General features: G+C 39.2%; 1 protein-coding gene across 1 annotated transcript in view; it reads right to left on the bottom strand.

Annotated features, from left to right (window-relative positions):
* The window catches only part of LOC150091612 (photoreceptor-specific nuclear receptor-like), a 196,000-nt gene extending 194,475 nt beyond the window's left edge, over window positions 1-1,525 (bottom strand). Inside the window, exons 1-2 of the mRNA XM_090369127.1 lie at window positions 1,374-1,525; window positions 894-997 (exon numbers count right to left, since the gene is read on the bottom strand). Of these exons, the coding sequence (XP_090225253.1) occupies window positions 894-997; window positions 1,374-1,525 (256 nt within the window). The remainder of the gene's footprint in view (window positions 1-893; window positions 998-1,373) is intronic.
* Window positions 1,526-26,221: the final 24,696 nt, after the last annotated feature.

Genomic DNA, 26,221 nt, shown 5'->3' with positions numbered 1-26,221 from the left:
GATGAAGTGTCAGTAACACTGAAAACAGCAGGCTGGGAGGTGACTCTGCATTACAGTAAATAGCATTATACTTCTCTGACGAAAAGGGCAGTTTATTGTAGCATAAAATGGAAGCAATTCATGGTGAGACAGCCTCGTAGCATAAGGGATCCACGCCACCTACAGCAAAGCAAAGACTTATGTTTTCTATTTGCCCGTTTTTTTCAGCGATTTTAATGCACATTACTGTCTGCCCATCTACGTTCGATTGTGGAAAGTCAGTCGTAAAGTAAATCTCAAATAATCGAGCCGTGACTCACTATGGGCGAGGAATGACTCAAAATATTTTCCACAAATAATCAAATCCGCAAACGAGAAACCGGCAATTGGCAAGGTCCTGAGGTATTTATTCACTTTTACTATCGTTTACTTTTTATTCCTTTCTATTTTGTTCTTTAAGAGTATATACGTCAGGTGAAGTAGCCGAGTGATCAGAATGCAGGAGCACGCGCTCTTTAAGTGGACCTGGGTTCAAGCACGTGACTGCTAAATACGATTAATGTTTGTATTGATAATTTATTGTAAACTCCACTGACCGTGCCGGAGTATAAACAAGAACATTTTTTTTTCAAACAGCTTGATCACCTTAATTGAACAATTAGGAATACTTAAAATATGTATAGCAGTTAAATTTATTTTATGTATCGATTGTAACAAAAGCATGACATGAAGGCAACTGACAAAGATCGGGGGAAAATTGTTTCATGGAATTCAAACTGGCAGCGAGGTACGCATTTGTGAAATTTATATCGACTCTTTAAAACATGTCATCCATCTAAATTGTTAATTTTTAAACTAATTATTATTGAGAAATGGTAAATATCTTTTTTTTTTAGTGTGTCTTTAGTACTTACCATCTTTGTTCATTCCCATCTGGAGGCATTTCTTTAGTCGGCACGCTTGACACTGGTTTCGGTGGGCCTTATCCACCACACAGTTTCCTGTTCCAGCTTGACACCTAAATAAGAACAAATAAAATCAAAGCTTAACTATAAGAATTTGATATAAAAAGATATCATTTTTATGATTATTTGTATTTATTTATTAATATTTATTTTATAATTGTGTGATGCTCAGAGTTTTCAGAAGCTGCGCAAAAGCATCACTGTATCAATACACATCTTCTGTGTGCGTTTCATATTTTGGTTGAATGTTAACATTTAACAAAATATACACAAAGATTCAAATTCTGTAATGAAGTTTAGCACCAACTGATCCAATCTTTATTGTTTATGTATATTAATTCTCAAGGTCTTGTAGTGTTTCTACTGTTTTAATTAATTTTTAGCGTTTAATTAAATTATTTAATTAATAACATGATCTTGTTCACTTACCTATATATGAGTTTTCGTCTCACACTACGTTTGAAGAACCCGCTGCAGCCATTGCAAGCTAAGATTCCATAATGTTTTCCACTGGAGGTATCCCCACATACAACACAAGTGAGACCAGGAGAGGTTCTTTTGGCTGGTGGACCACCAACCATTGTACTGTCAGTCATGGAATGGTGGAGATGAGCGGCGGAGACGGATATGGGGGAATGTATCATTTGGGATGGAGGATGACCCGGAAGTGTTGGCGATTGGTGGAATCCGTGTACCGATACCGTTGGACATGAATTTGGAGATTCCTGTCCGTTAAGATCTGGAGAGATGGAACTCGTTCCTCCTATGGTGCTAGGTGTCCGAGAATGGGAGGTATCCCCTGAAATTACAAAAAAAAAAAAAAAAAAAATCATCTTTGGTAAAAACATTGAAGCGCCCAACAGCGTTCCAATTCTTAGGTGTAATTAGAAATAATATATAGATTCTTTCTTTCTCTGTGCACCTTTAAGCTTGCTTTCTTTCGTTTTTTTTTTTTTTTTTTTTCATTTCCACACTTCTATTATTCTTTTTTTTTTTCTTTCGTTTTTTTCTCTTTTTATTGTTCTCTCTTTCTCTCTCTCTCTCTCTTTCTTTCATTCTTTTCTCTTTTTATTGTTCTTTCTCTCTCACTCATTTTTTTTCTCATTTTATTGCTTTCTCTCTGTCTCATTTCCTCTCTCTCATTTATTTTATTTAATTGCGTTCTCTCTTCCCCTCTCTCTCTCTCTCTCTCTCATTATTTCTTATTTTATTGCATTCTCTGTGTCTCATTTCTTCTCTCTCTCTCTCATTTTTTCTGATTTTATTGCGTTTTTTCTCTCATTCATTTTTTTCATCTTTCTCTCATTTTATTGTTCTCTCTCTCTCTCTCTCTCTCTCTCTCTCTCTCTCTCTCTCTCTCTCTCTCTCTCTCTCTCTCTCTCTCTCCTGTTTTGCTGGCCTATTCTATTTTATTGTGTCCATCCCCCGAGATGATTTCAAGTCAGGACAAAGGAGGGCATTCGTAGAACTGGTCGATCATCATTTGCGGTGTTTTCTAAAGATGATCCTCACAGACGTGCTCGTTGTGCTGTGTCGTAGCTTCCTAAACAGGGGGATTGTTCCGTGTCAAAATGTCACGCAAGCGTTTTGCTAACGGCCGGAGTCCACCCAAAAGCATTTCAGAAAAACAGACGATTTTCGCTAAGCTCGGCCACGGAGATTGAATGCGTTGATGTGTGCGAGCGTTCCGATTGTGGTGTACGGAAGAAATCCTCTCCGCTTACAGCTCCGCGACCCACTGCTGCCTGGTGATTTAGGGAGGATTTAGTGCCTGTTTGAAGCGGCGACGGAATATCCGCTTAATCGAATGTCGTCCGACCTCCGCTTTGGGAGGGATGCACCTCATGACCTGAATAGAGTGATCGCCTGTCAAGTGGCGAACAATCTTATGAAACGATATAGCGAGTGGTCAGTGGATGATTTTCATGCGCTCGTTACTTGCGGGGGTGGGGGGATGTTCACGTGATTTCTCGAACGTAAGTCTGGCTTTCCACGGAAAAATGAAGAGAAGAGATAAGCCCAGGGATCAGTCGGATGCGATCGTGTTGCTCTAAATATACTTCCAATATCCTCGTCCTGTACACAGAAGATCCGTCAGGCATCTGGTAGCGAGGCTACTAAGTCCAAATATATGATATATCTTCCAATTCGCTGAAAAATTTCAACAGGCGAAGTAATATCATACGACGATGGTTTCATAGGAAGTTGAGGTCACGCTACTGCATGTCCTTGAAAAGCGAGGCGGAATTAGAATTTCATGCGAAATATACTGGAAATTATACCACAGAGGAGAATATATATTTTTATTTATGAAATGCAATTTTCTACTAAATTTGTTACTTATTTAAATAACGAAAGCACTAATACGTGTCTGTAGGATGGAAATAAATTTCCATACTACATTATCCCCCATTTTTGATGTGATTCTCAAATAAGCCATCAAATAAATTAAATAAAAATTAAGAGTATACCAGGTAGACTTCACTTGCTAAGAGCTTGTCTAAGCATGTTTAAACGAGGAAATTTTAGTAGACATAGATATTTAATTGGTAAAAAAATCATAATTTATACTTTGCCATGAACAACTTTCAGTTAACCTGCGAACGTATTTATTCATAGAATTTTCCTTATTGTGCAATATTTTTTGACTCCTTTAAAAAATCTAAAAGACGGAGAAATGGATATTGATAGTCTTCTGTTCAACAATAGAGTTTAATTAAACAAAATTAGATTATTCTTTAGCAAATGATTAACCTTAGCAACACCCTCCCTATCTTGTTGTTTTATTTTGCTTCAGAGATTGACTAGGCAATTAATTTTGTGTACTGTTTTCCGATAATGCGTCTTGTAACTCTTGTAGCATTGGATGTGCGTTCTAAAAGTCGATTATCTGTTGTATGCTATGAAAACTCAGAAATTCCAGATAACCGCCTCCTCAACCGATGAATTTAATACTGGATGAAATATTAGAAGAAATTAGAACTCTTAAACCTGTCTGTGGAGTCAAGTGGTTCCGCTATATGCTATTCATATCTACCCGCTACGTGGTTTAGATTAACTGCATCTGATCACAAATAGACTTATTTCACAACACGCCTGTCAAAATGGTTAACTGGTCTGAAGAGCCAAACTTATAACTTAATGAAATAAAAAATGGGTAATTCAACAACCCTTTTTGTGGGGTCCTGCTTTAAAAATGCAACTTCTCGTAAAAATGATGCTTCATTTCTCCATCAAGACTATTTCATATTCACAAAGCCCCAATAAAAGTTGTCGTCAGAACATATTGTTTCAAATTCCACAGATGACAATGAGCCAGAGAAATAATGGTCTCGCAAACCATTGTTTATCTTCCAGAACCATGAGAACTATCCAGAAAATATCAAAAGTGTACTGATTATTCCAAATAAAACCTGAGGTTTCTTGTAGACGTTTTCCAGTGATGATATCTATAGCTGCTACTTGGAATTGGAATATGTAACACTGATGAAACTGATATTCCGATCGTATTTTAAGTCAGGTGCATAAAATTTCGGTATTAAATTCATTAAATTATATTAGTTTCTTAAGGGTCGATCTTCAGTCTTTCTAAAACTCAGTCCTGTCTTATTTTTCTCAAAAGGAGCTTGCTGTACCCATGCTCCTTTTCAATAACACTCAAATTTTTAGGCAAGATCTTTACTGAGGATAATCCCCACTTCTAACTTTTCTTTGAATATACATAACATGAATAATTGCTTCCTGTTCAATCAGATAAACTAGAGTTTTTTTTTTTTTTTTTTTTTGTTCTAAATAGCTACTGACTCAACAAATCCGTCTTGCTATTTAGTTAATGATTGCCACCCCACCCCCTTACTACACAAATATTCAGTTTCTGTTGCATGACTTTTTTATAGATATTTCTCTTCTGAATTCAGAATGTAATTCCATCTCTTTCTTCCAAGCCACATCGAACACGAGCATAAACTAGTACAAGGTTCAACTCCAAACTCACTTTTTCCTCTTCCTCATTTCTCTTTCCACTTCTGTTCTTTGGAAGAATCTTCCTTCATATATATTTCCTAAAAATTATTATCTGCTGTCAAAGTCCAACATCAACAGGTATCTTCTATCTTCTCAGTCTTTCAAGTACTTTATGTATTTAAACCTGCGATACTAGTAGGATATTGTACCATTTGGGATAATCATTAAAAAAATTATGACATTTGGAACTTCGATTGTCCAAAAATTTAATACGAATTCTGAAAAATGATTTTAATTGTTTTTCTTGTAAAATTAGCTTTTTCAGGAACTGCATCCTGTAAATCAGAAGGCACTGTTTGCGGCATGGTATAAAATATTCAACTGTATGATATTTCGGAAGTCACTGAAGAAAACATGACTTCATCTTCTAGCATGTAATTAGTGATGGAAGTATACAAGTAACTCGCAAGAAACTCGCCTCTGTTTTAATTGTTAATTGTTTTGTATACATGCAGCTGTGGACCAGAAACGTTCCAAGAGATTCACGAACGGCATTTCCATCTACAATGAATTTCTGTGTTGTGGGACATCAGGTAATGGAATAATCCGTATTGTTGTTGTAGGATTTAAGGAGCATAAGAGACTAAGGTCATATTGCTCCCTGTATACTGTATGTGAATTGCGTGTGTTCTGAGGTCGATTTTTTGTTTTCTGAACGAAAAACCATGCTATCCTCGCCTGAGACCGACTAACTCAGCCACGTTGTGAAAAAGGTCCATAAAATTCCTCACGTCATTGACGGGACTCGAACTCATGTCTTTTCCACCCGGTGGTAGAAGGACGGCAATTCTACCTACAAGGGCAATAATTTGTGCATGGGCTAATTGTAAATGGAGAAATATTCTAAGAAATGAACAAGAATCTGTTAATCCTGCCAGCAAATGAGAAGAGCCTATGGAATGCTTGGCTTCAGCAGGACGAAGTCACCTGGCATACGATAATACCCAGATTTCACAGAACATAAACTGCTCAGTAAGAACTAGAACAAAGAGCATGTAAAAGATAACATACCGGAAGAAATGAAAACATTGAGCAAGACAATTCGAGGAAAGTAATGGAAAATATTCTTCTATGAGCTCAACAGGATGCTGGTTGGTTGGTTGGTTGTTGGGTTTTATTGGCGCATTAGCAACTAAGGCTATAATGCGCCAAAACCAGGTGAGCTCAACAGGATGCTGTTGAGTAGTCACATTAAATGACATATTTTTCGTAGGTAGCCTAAAAGTATTATTTTCTCGAGTTTCTCGTTCTGAAAATATGTGCAAATTTTGTCAATATGATAGTGTTTTTTATTTATTGAACAATACGTTCAATAAATAAAAAAAAAAAAAAATATATATATATATATATATATATATATATATATTGATTTGTGACTTTTGGTGCCCCCTCTATATGTGCTATCCCCTCTAAAGTATCTAGTAATGTTGAGCAGAATGAATTTCTGTCAAAGAAATTAATATTCCCCTCCCCCCTTGAATTTAATGACATCGTTAATTCTGCTTGAAAATAGTTTACGATAGGATACCAAGTACAGTTTGATACCATCATCCTTTATTACAGCCGCCTCCGCAGTAGTCGAAGGGAACGTTACTGACTCCACCCTTATCTGACGTACTGACTCCTTCCAAAGGTACCTGTGGGATTCAAATCATACTGTAGAACGACAAAATCAATTATGGAGTCCCTAAGCTAGCAACATGGTACATAGGTGTTTAGACCTAGGTACCACGGAGTCGTGCACGTTGTCAGTGTAGAGTATGGCACAGCATCGAGGGTTTTCAGCACAACTAACGATTCTAGCCCGAACAAAGAGAAGCAGCCCAACACCATAACTGTTCCTGCTACGAACTTCATTGTTAAGATGATTCACCGTTGGTAGTGTTCTCCGGTCATTCTTCAAACCAAACTCTTCTATCACATCTCAACATTATATAGCGGGACTCGTCACTCCATAGAACCCTTTTCCATTGTTCCCAGAGTCCGCGAACGACAAGCAGCGCATTACTCCAAACAACGATTAACGTTGATGTTGTTATATGGCGCTTGTAAGCTGTAGCTCTCCCATGAAAATCATTCCCACTCAACTCCTTACTGACGTGTACCTACTTACTGGCAGTTCTTGAATTGCGATATCAGGTTTTTCAGAGATATGTCGGGATGATGTAACTCTCCTCTTCGGTTCACCTTCAGTTCTACAGGGCTGGAGCCCCCATTTCAGAAAAGAGGTGGATCTGCTGGAAAAAGTCCAGCGAAGAGCAGCAAGATTAGTTATTGGCATAAACAATTATTCCTAGAGAGAGAAAGAGACAGAGAGAGACAGATTAATTTTATGTACGTTGAAAAGTCTAGAGACTACTTGTTTATGTGGGAACTTATCTGACGTATTTAAAAGGTTTGAAAGGTTTGCTTAAATCAAACAGTGGATAAATGTTCTTTTTTCCCTTAAGTGACAAAAACTAAAGGACATGTTCTTCAATTGAGGAAGCATATTTATTGAATGAATGTAAGAAAATTCTCTTTTAACCAAAGTCTTATTAACTGTTGAATCAAATTACCAGCTAAACTTGTAAAAATGGAGACCTATGTAAATTTAAAGATTGGTTTGAGAGATACCGGAAGAAAGCAGGTGACAGGCTTTTTATTAAGGCAGTTATTGTGGGATTCTAGGCGCATCAGCAACTTAGGCTGTATTGCCGCCTATATATATTATGCCTGTAAATTGCATGTGCTCTATGGTCTGTTTGTTGGACGAAAAACTCGAGTTTTCGGGAGGAAAAACCATGCTACCCTCTCCTGAGACCAATAACTCAGCTACGTTGTGTAAAAGGCTCATAAAAATTCCTCACGTCATCGACGGGATTCGAACTCAAGCGTTTTTCACTCGGCGAAGGGAGGACGGCTACGCTACCAACTATGCTACCCACGCGTATGTTAAATAAGTTTCGTTTCTTTGCATCACTTTGCATTCATTAATATTGATATTAATTTTTTGGCCTTCCATCCATCCAGATCATTGGTCGCTGTTGACCTCGTAAACTCAAACAATCTGCTATAACACACACCAACAAATCACTGACATGACAACCACCAACAATCATGCCTCTTTAGAACTATGTAGGGGAGGGACATTGATACCTATGATGTTTCGTGTATAATTTTATATTCTGTTTCATATCTGCAAAATCCAGTTGTTGCGACAGTAGTGAAACTGCATCATTAACTGTCTTCAGCGAAGAGAAATGTTTGAGTACTTTTGTGAGGACGGTGTATACATGATACTTCAGTGTATTTAAAATACATCTAATTTATTCTAGAACACAGACGTCGTGAAATTATATTACGTATTAATTTGTTGTTCAGCAATTCTTTTAAGACTACGTAAAGCTAACATTCACACTAAAGCCAATTTAAAGCGGAGGAAAAAAAAATTCTGGCTTATTTGGCTTGTAGAATAGAATATGCTATTATTTATTGCGACAAAGGCATTTTCTTTGCAAATAAAGTAGACAGCAAACGTTGGCTTTCCTCAAAGGGACTGGAAGTGAAAAATTCAAATTATATAAATTAGCAATTCCCTCAAAGTTTCTAAATGCTGAACCCCTTTTATGCAAGGGACAACGACAAAGCCTTTTCTTTCTGACCAGCGCCAACAGTAAATGATTTTGTTTTGGCATTCTGTAACATTGCGATAATACTTTGTTCTGTAATAGGACAGAAACATGCCAACAATTCGGAAGGTGCTGTTAATAATGTCATCAAGGAGTTTGGGGCTAATTATTCCCACGTGACAACAATAAGGTGGGCTTTATTGTCGTAAGTAGTGCCGCAGCTGGCCACAGCAATAAAATGTGAATTTAATTTATAAGGCAAACAATCCAGTATGAGAAAACGAAAAAGTCTCCCCACTTTACGTCTTTCTAGGGGTTGGGTGATTGGGGAGGAAGGTGTCCTTGCTTTCCAATGTTCTCAATAGAATTTTGATTAAGATTAACCCGTTTACCTGAGCTGGGCGGGTGGGTATATGCATAGAGATAGAGAGAGAGAGAACAAAAGTACTCCCCCACCTCTCTCTCTCTCTCTCTCTCTCTACAATAAGAGTATTTCAGCGAACGGAGGAAAAATGTGAAATCTAATTCGCCCAACTCGCAAGTTCCGTCTGTGGAGTCAAAGAACGAAATCTAATGAAAGCTGTTTTAAGTGCTTTGACGAATTAAGTCGCATTTGTATAAAAGGACACGTATCGAGACGTGGGGTATTGAAAGTGCTAGGCGAAAGATGCAAATGAGAATGTGGTTGCCCCGGTTCTAGGTCGTGATTCTCTTTAATTCGAAGTACTTAGGCCAAGCGCGGACGTAATTGAATTGATTGACTGAAACTTTGCTGTAGCGGAGATTACCGGTGATGAAATCAGCACCCCGCCTCCCCCCTCCTCCTCTCTCTCCTTTCCTTGCCCCTTAACATTGCCCCCTGCACTCCTCCCTCCGCTCGACAACACAAAATGCCTGCCCACAGCGTTACCGTTAACGTAATTAATTTTCGATTGTTATGGAAGCTCTTCAGCAGCACGCTCTCATGTTAAGCGCGACTGACTAGGGTCGGCGTTCGTGCAGAGATTTTTATTGACTTCCGTGGAAATCAGATTGGAGAGAACGATGTCAATCTTTACCGTCTGAAGCGGAGCGGTTTTTTCTCGTGTGATCATACCCTTAGCAACATTAGTCGGTAGTCAAAAATGTAGCTAACCCAATGTTGTAGGAAGAAGGGATGACAATTCCTTTGACCCGTGGACTTCCTGTGTACCCTTTGACCCGTATAAGCGTCGTCAGAACAAGGGCTTTGATCAGAAAGCCGTTCACTATCTTTATGATTTATAACACATTGATGCTCTTTTTATTAAAGACTTGAGGTACTCTTTCATACCATATCCAAGTACATTCAAGTATAAGATTTTGTATAAGAGTTCTGCATTATTCATACAATATAAATTATGCATTGCCAGTATAAATTATACTGGCCACAAGAAACCAGTGGGAAAATGTGGGTACATTTGCCCATTGGTTTCTTGTGGTCAATATCTATCCTTTTTTTGAAGGTAATGCACATATGTTATTTGAAGATTATACGCAGCAGTAATTCGATATATATATATATATATATTATTTTTTTTTTTAGATAGTAGTCAGTAGCTGTACGTCAGTAATTTTAAGCCAAAATGTCAATCCGTACTGCCGGATTGGTCTAGTGCAGGGTTTCCCAACGGGTTGATATTGGCACCCTGGAGATCAATCGTCTTTCAAAGAGAGGTCGATATATGCCGTGGTCGACGGGATATATAATAATATAATAATAACAAATATAAAGAATAGAATAATATAGGATTTAAAAAAATAACTATGAACATCGACTTTGTTAATTTTCGGCTTTAGCAATTTGGTATGCTAATTTTACCGCTAGGCGGCAGAACCGTAATCCAGCGAACGGCCATTTCTCATGATACACGTGCGTTGCGCTGCTGGTAACGACGGTTAATGGCTGCCAATAATCCATCTAATAAAATTAAAATGTGTGTATTTTTGGATGAGGTAAAAATGCGTTTTTTAAAAGGGTCGGCAGATAAAAAGGTTGGGAATCCCTGGTCTAGTGGGTAACAAATATACTTGCCTAATAAAAATCTCGGACCAGAATGCTGCTTCCAGTATGGGTGTTGCGATTGTCCATAAATAGAGCAGTATGATTTCAGCAATCGAATCACCCTAAAAACTAAATACATGTGATTTTATACGTTGCAAATAAATAGTATTAATGAAATAGAATTAATAGTCTAAGAAATATGTAAAACAGAAAGAAAGTTAAATGTTTGGAAATTATTAATGGACACTATGTCACCTCTTCCCTTGTACGGTCGACTATACTCGGAGAAATATTCAAAAAATGCCCGAATTTTGAAGTTCTAATGTATAATCAAATTATCTAATTGATCTTTTCTATTGAATGAATTTCTGAAGATGCTCGCTTACTTATCAAGAAACTGACTGCAGTCTGGTCGTAATTAAATCATAGAGAATTTGTTGTGTAATTTATTTAATTTGTTACACCTGATCGCTTGCCGAGTAGTTAAATTAAAGTTGATTGTATATAGTGAGTGTCGTGCCTGTTAGCCTAAAATACGCAGTTCCAGGCTCCTGGCCTTTTATGGCTATCTCAGAATATAAGCAGAAATTTTTCTTCTAGTGTTTATTAATTTGTCAATGATGCAGGACCATGACTAAGATAGTCAACTTCTGTAATTTCAGGTTCACAGTTAGTATGAAATATCACGGCCAGGAGAAGAAATGAGTTTGGATGTCATTAAGGGTATCCGCAAGATGCCCTCGCACACTGCATAAAGGTAGTTTCTTCTCTCTAATGAATTTAATTTTTTTGAAGTTTAATTAAAGTTATTTTGCTGTTTGCTGATTTCGTTACTTATCTCTTTCATTCGGTTATGATTAAGTGATAAAGAAAGATATTTTCAAATTTATATACAATATTTTATTCTGCTGAAACTAGTTTGTTTTTGTTTTGTCTCTCACTTAAGTTAATTCCCCCGGAGGGGAGAGTATTTATTAGTACTCTAAGGCCGCCGTAGCCTAGTGGTCAGGCGCGCGGGTGCATAAGTACATGTGCCTTGAGTGACCGGGGTTCAAGCCCGTGATTGCTGAATACGGTGCCGTTTCTTGTATTCTGTCTATCTTGTGAACTCCTCTGACCGTTTGGTCGTCCCGGAGTATAAACAGAAAATTTATTTATTTATTTACTAGAAGTCTAGCTAAGTACATATATCAGCTCAGGCCAAGCTCCTCGAAGTGCGTCCCAATTCAAATTACCTTTGGCTGCTATACAGGCGCCTACTCCCTAATCACGCCCCCCTAGTTACTTCGCTGCCTCAGTTGCGCTTTTTATTTATTATTAAATATTACATTCAAAACAGGGGGGAAAAAAAACCATTAACACTGCGTGCATAAACGAAGTATATGTTTGTTAATCGCCAAAAAATCTAAGGATATGAGATGCTGTAATGCTCTGTATATTGCATGCTTTCTCTTGTCAGTTTGTCTATCTGCCGGAAGAAAATCCCGAATTTCCGAAAAATCCATTCTATTGATTGCTTAGAAATACTATTCATAGTTCGCTTATGTGTCACTGACATGTTCTACGTTATATACAACATAGAGTACATCTGTGTATCTTGTTCGTTGTATTTAATATGCAAAATTTACTCGACGTTAATTAGCAAGCTAGTCTTGTTAATTACGCTTCATAAAGTTATTTTATAGCAATTATGCTATTTAATGTATATTTTTCTACTAATAAATTTTTAATGACATGCGCATATATTCGGTTTGGGTTAACTGGTCATAAGTGGAGGTGCGTGACTTTTTTCCCCTGAAGTATTCCGGAGGTTTTTCTCTCCACAAACAGGCAAATTGGCCTTCAATTCACACGGCCATACCCCATCATTCACACGGCCAGGAAGGAAAGTTGTAACTACCGCATAAGACTTGCATAAATCTCCAGGATTAAGGATCTGCCTTCCATCGTCATCTTGTATATATTGCATATGCATATTTTAATGTTGATCTCTTCCGCACATTTACTAATTTCACGAAAATTTTACTTTCAACCTGTGATATTTAAAAACAAGGAAACTATTGTAATGCCTGAATCCAAATTCTTAATAATAGATTCTTAATTCTTCATATTCTACTAAGAACGCAGAATTTATCTTCAGAAAATCATCATAAAAGTATCTGAAAATAATACTGAAAGTTAAGTTTTTAAAATAAATTTAATTGTAAGCCTGAAGGAAATCACGCAGGATGATAATACGCAGGAGCGTAACTAGGGGGAGTTGCCCAGGGGTCAGCTTGCGATGGTAGAACTGTCCGGCTTGCTCATATTACGTAAAGGTTCGTGTGAATTAGGGCATACGTTTACGGACTTTCGAAAATATACCTAAATATACCTTTTTATCAATTAATCATAAATTGATTATCAAATTTATTTACCAATTTATGAAACAAATAATTTAAGTCCTTGGATTTTGAAAATAATTTAATATTTACAGAAATTGTTATATGATGTATTCAGGAACTTGGCCTTTCATCAGGTACTTTTACAGATAGTAGATCTAGATATATCTATCTGCACTCGAGGAAAGTCCCAATATTTAGATCCTTTTGTAAATTTAAATTCTTTTATCAACTCTCATTGATCTATTTAGATTTGCTCTTTAATTAGATCATTCTTTTATACAGTATTTGCACGTACATATATGTATACGTGTGCACACGCAGTGTTCAATACGTATTAATGAGTAATTCATACGTAAATTGTACGCATATATATAATATACGTATTTGCATCATATACGTGTGTATGGATATTTCAGTTGATAGATTGATTGATTACTGTTTATGTGCCCTTGTGGGTAGCACGTAAACATAATCGCGTTCTCCTCACAGGGGTCGAATCCAACCAATGACGCGAGGAACTTTTATGGTGTTTTTACACAATGTGGTTGAGTTAGTCTGTCTTAGGTGAGAGTTGTAATGATTGCATAAGATTTCTAAGCAATCAATGAAAGACAGGTCTTCATATATATAAGAAAGGTAGTAAGTAGGTTAACTGAATTAGAAGGCTTTTTCCTTCAACTAATTGGCAGGAAGTAAAACATACTTATAGAACAGTTTACTTAGAAGGTCATTATGCCAAGTTCTATCAAATGTCTTTAAATGTGTAGAGCAATTGCTTGAATTTCTCCCAAGTTTTCGTGGAATTTATCCATAAATGAGTGATGAGAATCAAAGGATCTCTATGGATCGACACTGATGAATCTGCATTAGAAGAATAAGAACTCTTTATTGCATACAAAGGCACACGCCGTACACAATACCCTTCACGGCTACAAGCCAGGGGTTAGTCATTATGAATCAAATGGAAGATTTTGAGATAGATTAAAAGAATAGATAGGGCTGCGTGTGTATTAAGCGCCAAAGCAACTAATGCCTGTGATATCGTATATTATGTCGGTAAGTGCGCGTATTATTCGTTCTATTTGCTGTTTTACGGAAGAAAAACCCGCGTTTCCGGGAGATAAAATTATGCAACCCTCGTCTGAGACCGAGTAACGCATCCACGTTCTGGAAGAAAGGTGGAGGTGGTGGTGGGGGTTAGATAAAAGTTCCTCGAGTATTAACAGTGTTCGAACTTAGGTCTTTCCGATTTGGTGTAGGAGAACGGTAAGTAATGTACTGCCTGGGAGAGCAGCACAAGAGGTGATAGTTTACAAGACCGTAATAGGGTTAGTAGAGATTCGCCTGCTTTTTAAGAATTGATCGCTTACGGGGAATTTTCCACTGAGATAGAAAACCATCAAAATGAGAGGGTGTAAAAAGATAATATGAGCCAGGAATTCTTCTAGGGATATATATCGAGTGGATTTTTTGTAATGAGATCTACTTCCATTCGAAGCTCCTCGATCTCCTTTATGTATTTTCATCTAATTTAGATGTAGATCATACTCAGATATCAGAATCGTTGTCGACAGATTTATTATTTTGGTACTGACTCTTATTTAGGTTTTTGTTTGGTGACGATATATCAACTAGTATAGATTTTTATTTTCCACTCATTTTTATAACTTCCTCTATGCCTTATCAATTCACCCCAACTCGTTCCATAACCAACTGGAGGACCGCAATCGGCATTCTGCAACTGCTGTTCTGCAGGTATCAGAAGACTTCTTGATCTCTTAACCTCTTTTTCTTAATATTCTTTTGATCTATTTCTAGCAAAGAAATCAAAGGAAGCATTGAATGATAATGCGACAGTAAATTTAAAAGTAAATTCTCTAATGTTGCGCTCTTAAAAGTTAGTAAGATACAGAAAATAAATTATGTATAGATACAAGAAGACACAGTGGTGGACAAAAAACTGCATCACTTGTGAATTTTGCAAATGTGTTTTGCGCTGCATTGTGGGTTTCAGAAATGTTCGAAATGCATTTGTTAGATGGGATATATATCTCTGTGAATGAAATCCAATAAAAAGACTCCACCTGATATACGTAATTGCCATAAATATCTTCCCAAAGGGTAAAATGCGTAATTAATGGAAATATGAGAAATCATGCAAATGACAATCATGACAACCGAACACCATTTTATTGCATTTGCGTCAAAAAACTGAAATGACAAGTTAACGTAATAGTATTATGTACTGTAAATCAGCAAAATAAGTCCTCAATATTTTGTTTTTTCTACTCGAGCTACAATTACAGCCGTGCAACGATCTGGTATAGAGTTAATCACTTCTGGATACACGGTTGCCCAATTTCGTGATACCACACCCTTACAATGCTCTCCTGCAGTTCAATCTTACTTGTTGGCTTCTGAGCAGTTTTAGACAACATTATGATGTACCAGAAATTTTCAAATCTGCACTGTTCAAATGCTGGCATTACAGTTCAACACTGTAATGCCAGCATTTCTGAGGTATGACTGCACCTGAAGGGAGAAAAACGAGGTAAAACATTGGTGTAAGTATGTTTTATGCCTTGTGAGACAAGAAGACAAACTCATCATTAAATCCAAATAGCATAAAACTTATGCTGTGTGGCAAGGTTCCAAGTCCTGTTGAAAAATGCAGTTTTGATCGTCTGTGTGGTGATCCCTAATAACTGGTTTCAGGCACTCCTCCAATATAGCAGTGTAGGTTTCTGCATTCACCGTTCCGTTAATAAACTTAATTCGCCCTATCCCTTTGCTCCCCAGACCATCTGACCGGCGGGGAACTTTACAGTCGTTGTTATGTAGTCAGGATGGTATGCCTCCGATTTTCGTTTTCTGACATATCGCTTCCCATCCGAGCATGCAGGTTGAATTATACTCAACAAAGCTACTTTTTTTTTTTTATTATTTTAACATTTTATCAATTAATTTATTATTTTTATGCTTTTTCTTTATTTTATTTATTTATTTTTATTTTTATTTTGTCCATTATTTTTTATTTTTTATTTTTATTTTTTTTGCTAGCCTCTTAGGGGGCAGGATTCGCTGATCTCCAGTTTATTAGAAATGGGATTTTAAACTGCTTGTACCCAGATTTGGGCTTCCTGGGTACGGGAACTGCTGGCATCCATTGATATTACACTTTCTGCAGTGGATGCGGGATTCTTTGTGGTATTCACCACCGTACGTGATTATAGGAGACTGCTGCACCCATAAGACTTGCGCTTATTCCTATGGGTGCTTGAAATATTACATTTAGTCTAGTACGTGTTTGGTTGGGCCCGCCTTCTCATGGCATGGACGGGTACTGGGAAGCAGTCTTCCTGGTGATCGCTGCTTCCTGGTAGCAAAGCGGCCAGAAACAGCTAAACAACTCAACAACACACGCACTACGCAAACATAACACTACACTACACTCATTTCTGGCCATTGTATAGAGTCTTGTATATCATCACAGAGAATCATGGCGGAGATAAACTAACGTTTAGGGGCCGCCTTGGTAAGACACGACACATGTCCACACCCACATTTAGGTTGAATTTCGATTCGTCAGAAAAGATGACGGTTTCCCATTGCTCTTTTGTCCATGAAACATGCGTTTTAGCCCAAGCAAGTCGCTTCTTCCTCATTTGTTGGGTCAACAAAGGCTTTTTCTTGGGCCCATAGGCATGCAGACCACATTCCGAAAGCAGTCTTTGGATGGTTCGTGCACTTGTTTCAACACCATTAGATCAGGAGCACTAAGCATGGCGATTACGAAGGCATAGCTGTTTCATATATCGACCTTGGGAAGTCGTAATCACTCTCTTACGGCCTGATCCAGGTCTTCTCTTCACATCACCGGTTTGACGCTTTAATTTCAGCACCCGGGATACTGTTGACTGGTGGCAGCCTATTTTATCAGCGATAGCACGTGTAGAAAGCCCTTCTTGGAACAGAGCAACAGCTACACTTTTTTTCTTGGTGTCAACTGAACATATGGAGCCATGTTTACACCTCTGCAAAACAGGCTACTAATGAGAGTGTATACCCTTCCAACGCGGTATTTATAGAAACGGCTGATGCAATACCCCGAAATTACTGTCTGATGCAATTGAAGCCTTATATGACGCAATATCTTTTCATTGCGACAAACAAAACGACTGTAATCAAACAATATCTTATACTTTTCACTACAAATTTTACTTTTTTTAAGGTGATGCAGTTTTTTGTCCACTGTACACTGAGTTGGCTTTTCTTTAGGAATGCCTCCCATGTGTAGGAATATGATGGTCTGTGATGCTGTTGAAGGTACAAAGTCGGGAACGAGTAATAAAAGATTGTAGTTAATACACATGGAATTAGTTTTTGAGTGTCTGCGAAGATGAACGGGTTGGCGTCGAAATCTTTCCGACTTCGAAACGTGGAATGATTGTGGAGGCAAGACGTGCAGGTGCCAGTATCTCAAGACCAGCCAGCATGTTAAGTGCTCCCGTTCTGTGATATCACGAGTCTCCCGGGATTGGCTGAACAGCGGTCGAACAACTAGCTAAAAGTCACACGTGGGAGAGCACACAATGGTTCACGCCAGTGGTTAGCGTCGTGTGGTGCGTCTCGTAACACAGGAGCGACATAGCATAGTTAAGTTAAAGTTAACTGCAGCCATTATCAACCCACTGCAGGATGGAAGCCTCCTCAACAATTCATGCTGAGGGAAATGGACCATAATCTGCCACGCTGGTCCAGTGCGGATTGGCAGATCGACTGTATTTAGCAGTCAGGGGCTTGAACCCCGGTCTACTCAAAGAGCGTGTGCTACTGCACTCCAGCTCATGACCACTCGGCTACGAAGGCACAGTAGTCCAACTAAACACCCAGTAGAACGTTGGAACAGCAAGACAAATAACTACATGCACTATGCGCGGAACATTAGTTCGTATGCTAATGGGAGTCAACGGCACTCACGGGTACCCATGCTCACTGCGAGTCACAAAAAACTGGGCGTTGCGTAGGCGCGTCAGCACCAAAACTGTACCACCGACATGTGGAAATCTGTCGCGTGGTCCGATGAATCCCGTTTCCAATTCTGTTGCGCTGATGGGCCTATTTACATTTGGAGACGGCAACGTGAGGCCATGGCACCTGGATGCACTGTTGGTGTTCAACAGTGCATCTAGGCTGGAGGCGTGGCGTTATAGTTTGGTGACTGTTTTCGTGGCATGCCCTGTGTCCTCTGATCACCGTTAATCAACGGCTCGATGGGGACGTTTAATCTTTCTATCGCTGCCAACCAAGTATGTACACCCCTTCATGATAACAGTGTATCCACACAATTCCGCGTCTATCTACAAGACAGTGCGGCATGATACAAGGCCTGGCAAGTTGCTAACTGGTTTCGTAACATGACAGTTTCTCCGTACACTCATGGCCGCCCAGCTCAACCAATCTTAGCCAGTTAGAGCATGCTTGGGAACCTACTGAAAAAGGAATTTTGATGCTACGACCATCCATCTGACTATATGTGGTCATTACTGAACACATTGTGCAACACATAGGTAGCATTACTACAGGACATCCTGCAACACCGTGTGGAGTCTGCGCCAATAGTGTACGGGCTGTATTAGAGTTTCATGGGGAAAAAGGTAGCCCCACGAGGTGTTGCTAATGCAAAGCCAACTCAGTGTATATTCTATTTCTCGACATAATTGCTTTGAACATTCAAACAGTTAATGAAATTTTCGAAACTTCAGTACATCCATCCATTGCACGAATATGCCATGACACTGGTAACATTATTGTTGCACTGCTGATGTAACCTCGTCAAGCAAATATTTTGCTACTATTAAGACTATATGGTGAATGCTGTAAAGTTTTCCTTCCTGTCTGTTTCAACTAAGCTTGCTGTAAATTGGGAAGCATGTTACCGAATATTGTCATGCAGGACAATATTCGGTAACACTTAGTCATCAATAAAAGTGTGGATTGTTTTCTTCTTATGATATTTTTCATTCATTGTCTATAGAGTTATGGAATATGTTTGGGTATTAACAGGGCGACCATGTTCTTGATATCAATGGAGGAATTTTTTTCCTGCTTCAGAAGATCTTTTCCTCCAAAGAACGTTTTCGAAATTTTTGAGCCCTGGGTATCCAAGGTGCATCTACATCATATATGCTTGCTTTGATTCAGGAAACTCCCGTCCCATTCCTGTACCAATTCGGTCAAGAAAGTGAACAGTTCTCTGAAGCATAGCACTGAAAGTTTGTTTGTGGACCTGTATTTTTAATTGGCCGTTTCTGATACATCCCTGCACACTGGTATCTGAAAGGATGTAAATCAGATAGTTTCATCTAATTTTTCCACGCCTAACTTTCGATAAATGTTCAAAGTTACATTTTTAGTTTTCAAATTACAATCTTGCGGACGTCACTTAAATACGCTGCTAAACACGGAGAGATTGAATAAGTGATCCGGCTTCATCCAGTGGCTTCTGATATGTTATAGAGAAATAAGGAAATAGTTTAAAATTGTTTCAAGAAAGGTGGGTTATGTCCCACGCCGAAGGAGACATGAAGCAGAAAAGGTTAATATTTTATTGGCCATTCTTTTCTGTTGAACATTCACACAGTTCTCAATAAGAGAATAATCCTCTTGTTGCGAGGGGACTTATTTCCAATAATGCACCTTATTAAAATTATCACTGTGTGAACCATTTTGAACACTAACTTCATTCGAAATTTAAGTGCATCAGCAATTTAGACCCTATTGTGCCAAGTGTATTATGTTTGTGCAAGTGTGTGTTCTCGAGCTGATTTTTATGTTGCGCGGGTTGGAAAACCCAGAATAACTCACGAGGAAAAATCCCCCCCCCCCGCGTGAAATCGGCTAAATACGAGCCGTTCGCGGCTCGTACAACCGCAATTGAAGAAGCCTCTAGAAATTCCTCCATACTACGACAGGACTCAAACGCAGACCTATCTCAGCGAGTGATGAATAGCGAAACCACTGTACTGTCACGGAGGATCGACTTAGAGAAAAGCTACTTAGTTGAGTTCAATACCAGTCGGTTTAATTGCTCAGTAGAACAATTACGCCGATTAGACCTTCTTCTGCTGTTTCTACTTAGTAGGAAATATTTACTATCAAGTAATATTTATCCTAAGTACAGAATAAACTCTGTTTTCCATAAAGCAGAGATAGTGGCTTGCCGGAGCCTAGCAGACAATATGGAAAGTGCAAGGACACTGCTCGACAAAATTAACAGAAAAAAATCTTTTTCATGAATATTTTATTGTGAACAATGTCGCCAAAGACACTGTTCACAATAAAAAGAGGAGTCCCGTTTTAGCCTACAGAGTCTAGACGTTATTTCATCTGGAAATAAAGAGGAATGCTGTATCATCCTTCCAACATCAGAGAAAAGAACACTTATGGTGGAGGCAGTGTTCTCGTGTGGGACGGAATAATGATCAATGGCCGCACCCTCTTGATGTTTTTGATAGGGTAACGCAACTGCGCAAAAGTACAGAGAACAGATCCTCGAACCCTATGTGCGACTTTTTAGAGGTGCGGTCGACCAAATGTTTCTTTTCTTACACGACAACGCCACTGTACATAGAGTGGTGGAGAAATATCTTGAAACTGAACTTATCCAATGACTGCCATGGCCAGCACGATCAGCAGACTTAAATCCGATCAAACATGTGTGGGACGCTCTTGACGTCGCATTGCACGCCGACAGCCAACTCTTCGGTCACTTGGTGAGCTAAGGTCTATGCTGGTGGAAGAATGGGATTTGTTGCCACAGAATCTTATAGACACCCTTATATCGAGTATGGTTCACCGCTGTCAGGGCTGTTTAGCTGTTGGAGGGGATCATATGCCGTACTGATGTCATGTGACCATATTTCATCGACTTCTGTAATGTGACATTTTTGGCTATTCTTATACAACCCCTATAAATGTTCCTTATACCTGTTCGAAGTTTCTCGCTGTCTCCTCATTTCATCGTTATTCTATGGTACACCACCATACCAAAATTTCCCCCGCTTCATCGCAATTCATTACATCCAGCTTCATTACACCACGTTTTCTACGTGTTCTGTTAATTTTGTCGAGTAGTGTAGTACACGCGGTTTGAGTTGACCGTGGTTCGAGTTATCGTAAGCTCTAAATACGGTTTATGATGCTCTCTGTGGTCATACCAATGTATTAAATATATATTATTATTATTATTATTATTATTATTATTATTATTAAATCCGTTTATTATTATTGCAAGTGATTGCTTTCACCCCTTTTACACAGCCGACCGGCCTTCTAGCCGGTCGGCTGTGTAAAAGGGGTGAAAGCTGATCAAAATTGGTTAATTACTGATCAAAATTGGTTAATTACTGATCAAAATGCCGACCCACATGTACTGTGCATATACCAGTTAACATATATTCTCACTACGAGCGTAGAACGGAAACAACGGTTTCCTATAAAAACTAGTTTTGAATTTTTGGTGTTAATTACAAAAACTATGCGAGTACTTCTTTAACGCTCCGCTTCACACATGTATAAAGTTAGATCTGCATTAGGAACTTCAGTCGGTTCATTCAAATCTCGTGTAAATACTGGAGGGAACTGCGAGTAGCCATATCGAATTTGAAACCGAATATGCAAAAATTATTAATAATGGAAAATGTAATCAAATACAATCGTTGCGCTGCGATTTATTTGATGTGTTTATGCGTCTCACCCTAGCGATCTATGCAGCACTGCAACACAGGGGCATATTCAGTAGTGTTTGAAATAAATAATTTTGCACAAACGTAGCATAACACACATTTCTGGCCGTCTGGAGATGCCCTATCTAGGATACTATACATGTCTACATATAAAGCCGCTGAAGCTGAGTGGTCAGAAGCCAGGTGCATACGTACACGTTCCTTCAGTGAACTGGGCTCAAGCCCGTGACTGTTAAATACGGTGCTGTTATATTTTCCCTATCTTGGTTTTTTTTTTTTTTTTTTTTTTTTAGGAGCATTAGCAACTAAGGCCATATAGCTCCGGGATATGCGGTGATCATTACCTGACCCTTCCGCATCCTCCATATTTGGTGGTGACGGGCTCGAACCCCGGTCTAATCAAGAAGCGTGTGCTACGCACTGCTGCTCCTTCCCACCTGTCTACGGAGGCGCCTCCCTATCTTGTGAACTCGGGTGGTCGTTCAGGAGTATAAACAGAAAAATTTATTTTTATAAAATAAAACCGTTCCATATGTTAACTATATTTTTGTTTTCTCAGTAAAAAAAAAAATTTCGCAGAAAGTCCTAGGCGTTTGCTCACCTTACTCCACGGTTCTTTACATTGAGGTAGGTGCGCTGATGTCTCATTACACTGAAACTGTAACTATTCACACCCGCCTGCATATATATATATATATATATATATATATATATACACTGAGTGATCACTGAATTATGACCACCTACCTAATACTTTGTAGGTCCTCCTTTTGCCCCTAGTACAGCAACTATCCGACGTGGCATTGATTCAACAAGATGTCGGAAGCGTTCGGGAGGTATGGCCAACCAAGCTGTGTGTAATGCGGTCAGCAATGCAGGTATGGAGGTGATTAATGTATCCAGACGCCCGATATGTCTTTCCCTAGTGTCCCACAAGTGCTCTATGGGATTGATATCCCCCGAGTTCGGAGGCCAATCGATGTGCTGAAAGTCAGAACTATGTTCCTGAAACCATTCCTGCATAACAAGTGCCTGATGGCTCGGCGCATTGTCATCTTGGAAGACACCATCGCCATTCGGGAAAAAGTGCAACATAGCAGGATGTACGCAGTCAGCAAGCAGTTAACGATAGCGGAGACCACTGATACGTTGTTCCACATGCACCAGGGGTCCAAGTTCCTGCCAGTGAAACGTGCCCCACATCATACAACCGCCTCCACCGTCCTGCACTTTTGATACTATGCATGATGGATCAAGATCCTCATGTTGTTGACGCCAAATCCATACACGACCATTCACGGTGTGGTGTAAATAATGTGACTCATCCAACCAGCACACCTTGTTCCAGTCTTCTAACGTCCAACTTGCCTGCTCTTTGCACCAGGCGAGTCTTTTATGCCAATGAACCTTGGTTAGAAGAGGATGCCGTAGGAGTTATCTACTGGTATAGCCCATACGTGCGAGCGTGCGACTCATGGTCATGTCAGATATTGTTCCGGGTTGGCCCATGTTGTATTGAGTAGTCAACTTTTCAACAGTGCTGCGCCTGTTCGCCTCTAACATCAACCTTTCGCTGACTTTTGCAGTTTTGCCGTCGGGTCGTTGTTTGACCATTTTGACCATAGTGACGCCAGTCCTGGTACACTTTAACTACGGCGGCTCTCGAATATCCCACCAGTTCAGCCGTTTAGGAAATCGAGGCACCAGCTCGTCGAACACCCACAATCTGTCCTTTATCAAAGTCTGATAAATCCTTCCTTTTACCTATCACGCTAGGAATTTTACTACCTACTGAACCACTGACACCTTATCTATGCTACGTAGGTCGACTAACTCCGCACTCTCGTACCTCACGTGGTCAAGGGGCCGCATTGAGTTTTCATAGGGATGGTCATAATTCAGTGATCATTCTGTGTGTGTGTGTGTGTGTGTGTGTGTGTGTGTGTGTGTGTGTGTGTGTGTGTGTGTGTGTGTGTGTGTGTGTGTGTGATAAAAATGGGGTGAAAAGTTAAGTGATAATAGAGAGATAAAAATAATATGTCAGTTGTACCTGAGCGCGCAAAGCAGCAGCAAATGATACAAAATTATACTGTATATATGAGGTAGAAGTAATAAATCTACTGAAAAGTGCGGGAGGCCAAAACTAATAGGAGAAGAATAGCAGAAATTGGAGATATTGAAGGCGTCAGAAAGAGAGAAAGAATGTGAATTTATACCTAACCAATATCTATATATTGGTTAGGTGTGTGTGTGTGTGTGTGTGTGTGTGTGTGTGTGTGTGTGTGTGTGTGTGTGTGTGTGTGTGTCCGCTCCTAACCAATATCTATATATTGGTTAGGAGCGGACTAAATATAATATCTATATATTGGTTAGGACTATATATAATATCTATATATTGGTTAGGAGCGGAGTGCATTAGCACATGCTCTTTGAGTAGCCCGGGGCTCAAACCACAGACTGCTAAATACGGTCGATCTGCTAACCTGCACTGGACCAGCATGGCAGATTATGATCCATTCCCTCAACGTGACTTGTTGCGGAGCCTCTATCCTGTAGTGTATTGACAGTGGCTGCGAATTTACTGTATAGAATGACTAGAACACATGCAATTAATAGACATAAGACACACAGCACGGCAGATGAATTTAATTATTCGGGTGGCCTAAAAATAATTTTTTTTCCCGTATAAAATGATCGAGTTAATCAGTCTCAGGCGTAGATAGCAAAATCCCCCCCCCAAAGAAACTGGGTGTTTTTTCGTCCAGCAAAACAGACAAATCGAGCAGAGAACACACGCAATTTACAGACACAATACATATATGGGTATATGTATTAACTTAGCAGGTGACTCTAATGTAATTGTTCCGTTTGTATAAAATGACTGGAATCTGTCTATTGGACTGAGAGCTGTGTATCGACAGTAGTGATTCCTAAGATCAGTTCTCTGCTGAATGGCTAGAAAAAACATACTAGTCAAAAATATAAAATCAACATTATGCCATTTTTATATCATTGTAAAATTAACAGTACAGCAGAAACGATATACGCCTATGTCATTTCTGCTGTACTGCAAAAATATTAGTATTAGTATTTATAGTGATATACGAGAGGGAATCAAAAGGTCCGTACCCTGACCTAGATAAAACACCAGTAGGAAGATGCTGTTTTTAGTATAAGTTGTCTACATATTCAATAACTAACATGTGAAATTTCATTCCAGTAGGTGATTGTTCACCAGAGGTGGAGCCCGGAATCTGAGGAAAGACGCTGTGGTTGACAAAGTGGAGTATCGAGTAGTGATCAAATTCCTGCATTTGTAGGGCAAGAAAGCCCAGGAAATTGACGAAGAAATGAAGCTACCTATGGGCAGAATTGTCCATCCTATCCAGAGACTAAAGACATGCCAAAGCAGTGGAAGCACACCTCCCAAAAAAAGGCAAAGACCACACCATATGCGAAGAAGGTGATGTTGTCCGTATTTTGGGACAGAAAAAGGGTTATCCTGGCAGATTACTTTAGTGGTTCCACACTTACCGGGGAGAATACTACAGAAATCTTTTGAAAAAGTTTTCTGTTACTACCTACTGAACCACTGACACCTTATCTATGCTACGTAGGTCGACTAACTCCGCAGTTGAAAAGGCGTGGAATTTTAACCAAAAGGTGTCCGTCTTCTGTCATACAATGCACTGGCTCGCATGGCCGTTGCCACCACCAACTTTGTTGTCCAGTGCGGCTTCGAACTACTGCAGCATCCACCCTATTCCCCTGACCTAGCACCGTCAGACTTCTTCTTGTTTCAAGAAATGAATAAACCATTGCGTGGACGCCGCTTTGATTCGTCTCAGTCATCAATGAAGTGGAATCGTGGTTTCAGGAAAAAAGTGCGGATTCTATGACCAAGGCATTAAACAACTGATCCATAGATGGAAGAAATGTGTTACTATACATGGAGAGTACATAGAAAAGGATTAAAGTTCCTGTGAAGTGTCACCTTTCTAGGGCTATTATTTCTAGGTAAGGGTACGAACATTTTGATACCCCCTCATATGATGCAAGAAGCAAGCTTATATAGCATCAGACGGGGGAAAAACTTTCCGCGTCACCTCTCCATTCCTTCCGATAATTTGTCTAGTACTTACTTGAATTTATTCAACTACTCACTTCCACAACAACAGATGGAAGTTTGTTTCAACAGTCAACCATCCGCTCGCTAAAGGCAAACCTCCGCACATCTATCCTCCAAATATCTTTCCTCAATTTGAATTCATTCCCCTGATGTGTGTGTAGTATCAGCAAGAAGAAGAATACCATCAGCATTGAGCTTACGTAATCCATTCAAACCCTTAAACAATTCGATCAAATCACCCCGCAGGGCCTTGTCTCCAGACACTGCAGTTTCCATAACTGAATCCCCCCCCCCCCTTTTTTTTTTTTGGTAAGACCACCCTTTCTTTCGCTTCACCAATCTCGCTTCCCTTCTCTGCAC

Source organism: Mastigoproctus giganteus, chromosome 1 (genome assembly GCF_048544385.1).
Source record: "Mastigoproctus giganteus isolate SK-2022 chromosome 1, ASM4854438v1, whole genome shotgun sequence".
NCBI lineage: Eukaryota > Metazoa > Arthropoda > Arachnida > Uropygi > Thelyphonidae > Mastigoproctus > Mastigoproctus giganteus.
Note: the sequence above shows the minus strand (reverse complement) of the source record. Positions and strands in the feature narration are given on the sequence as shown.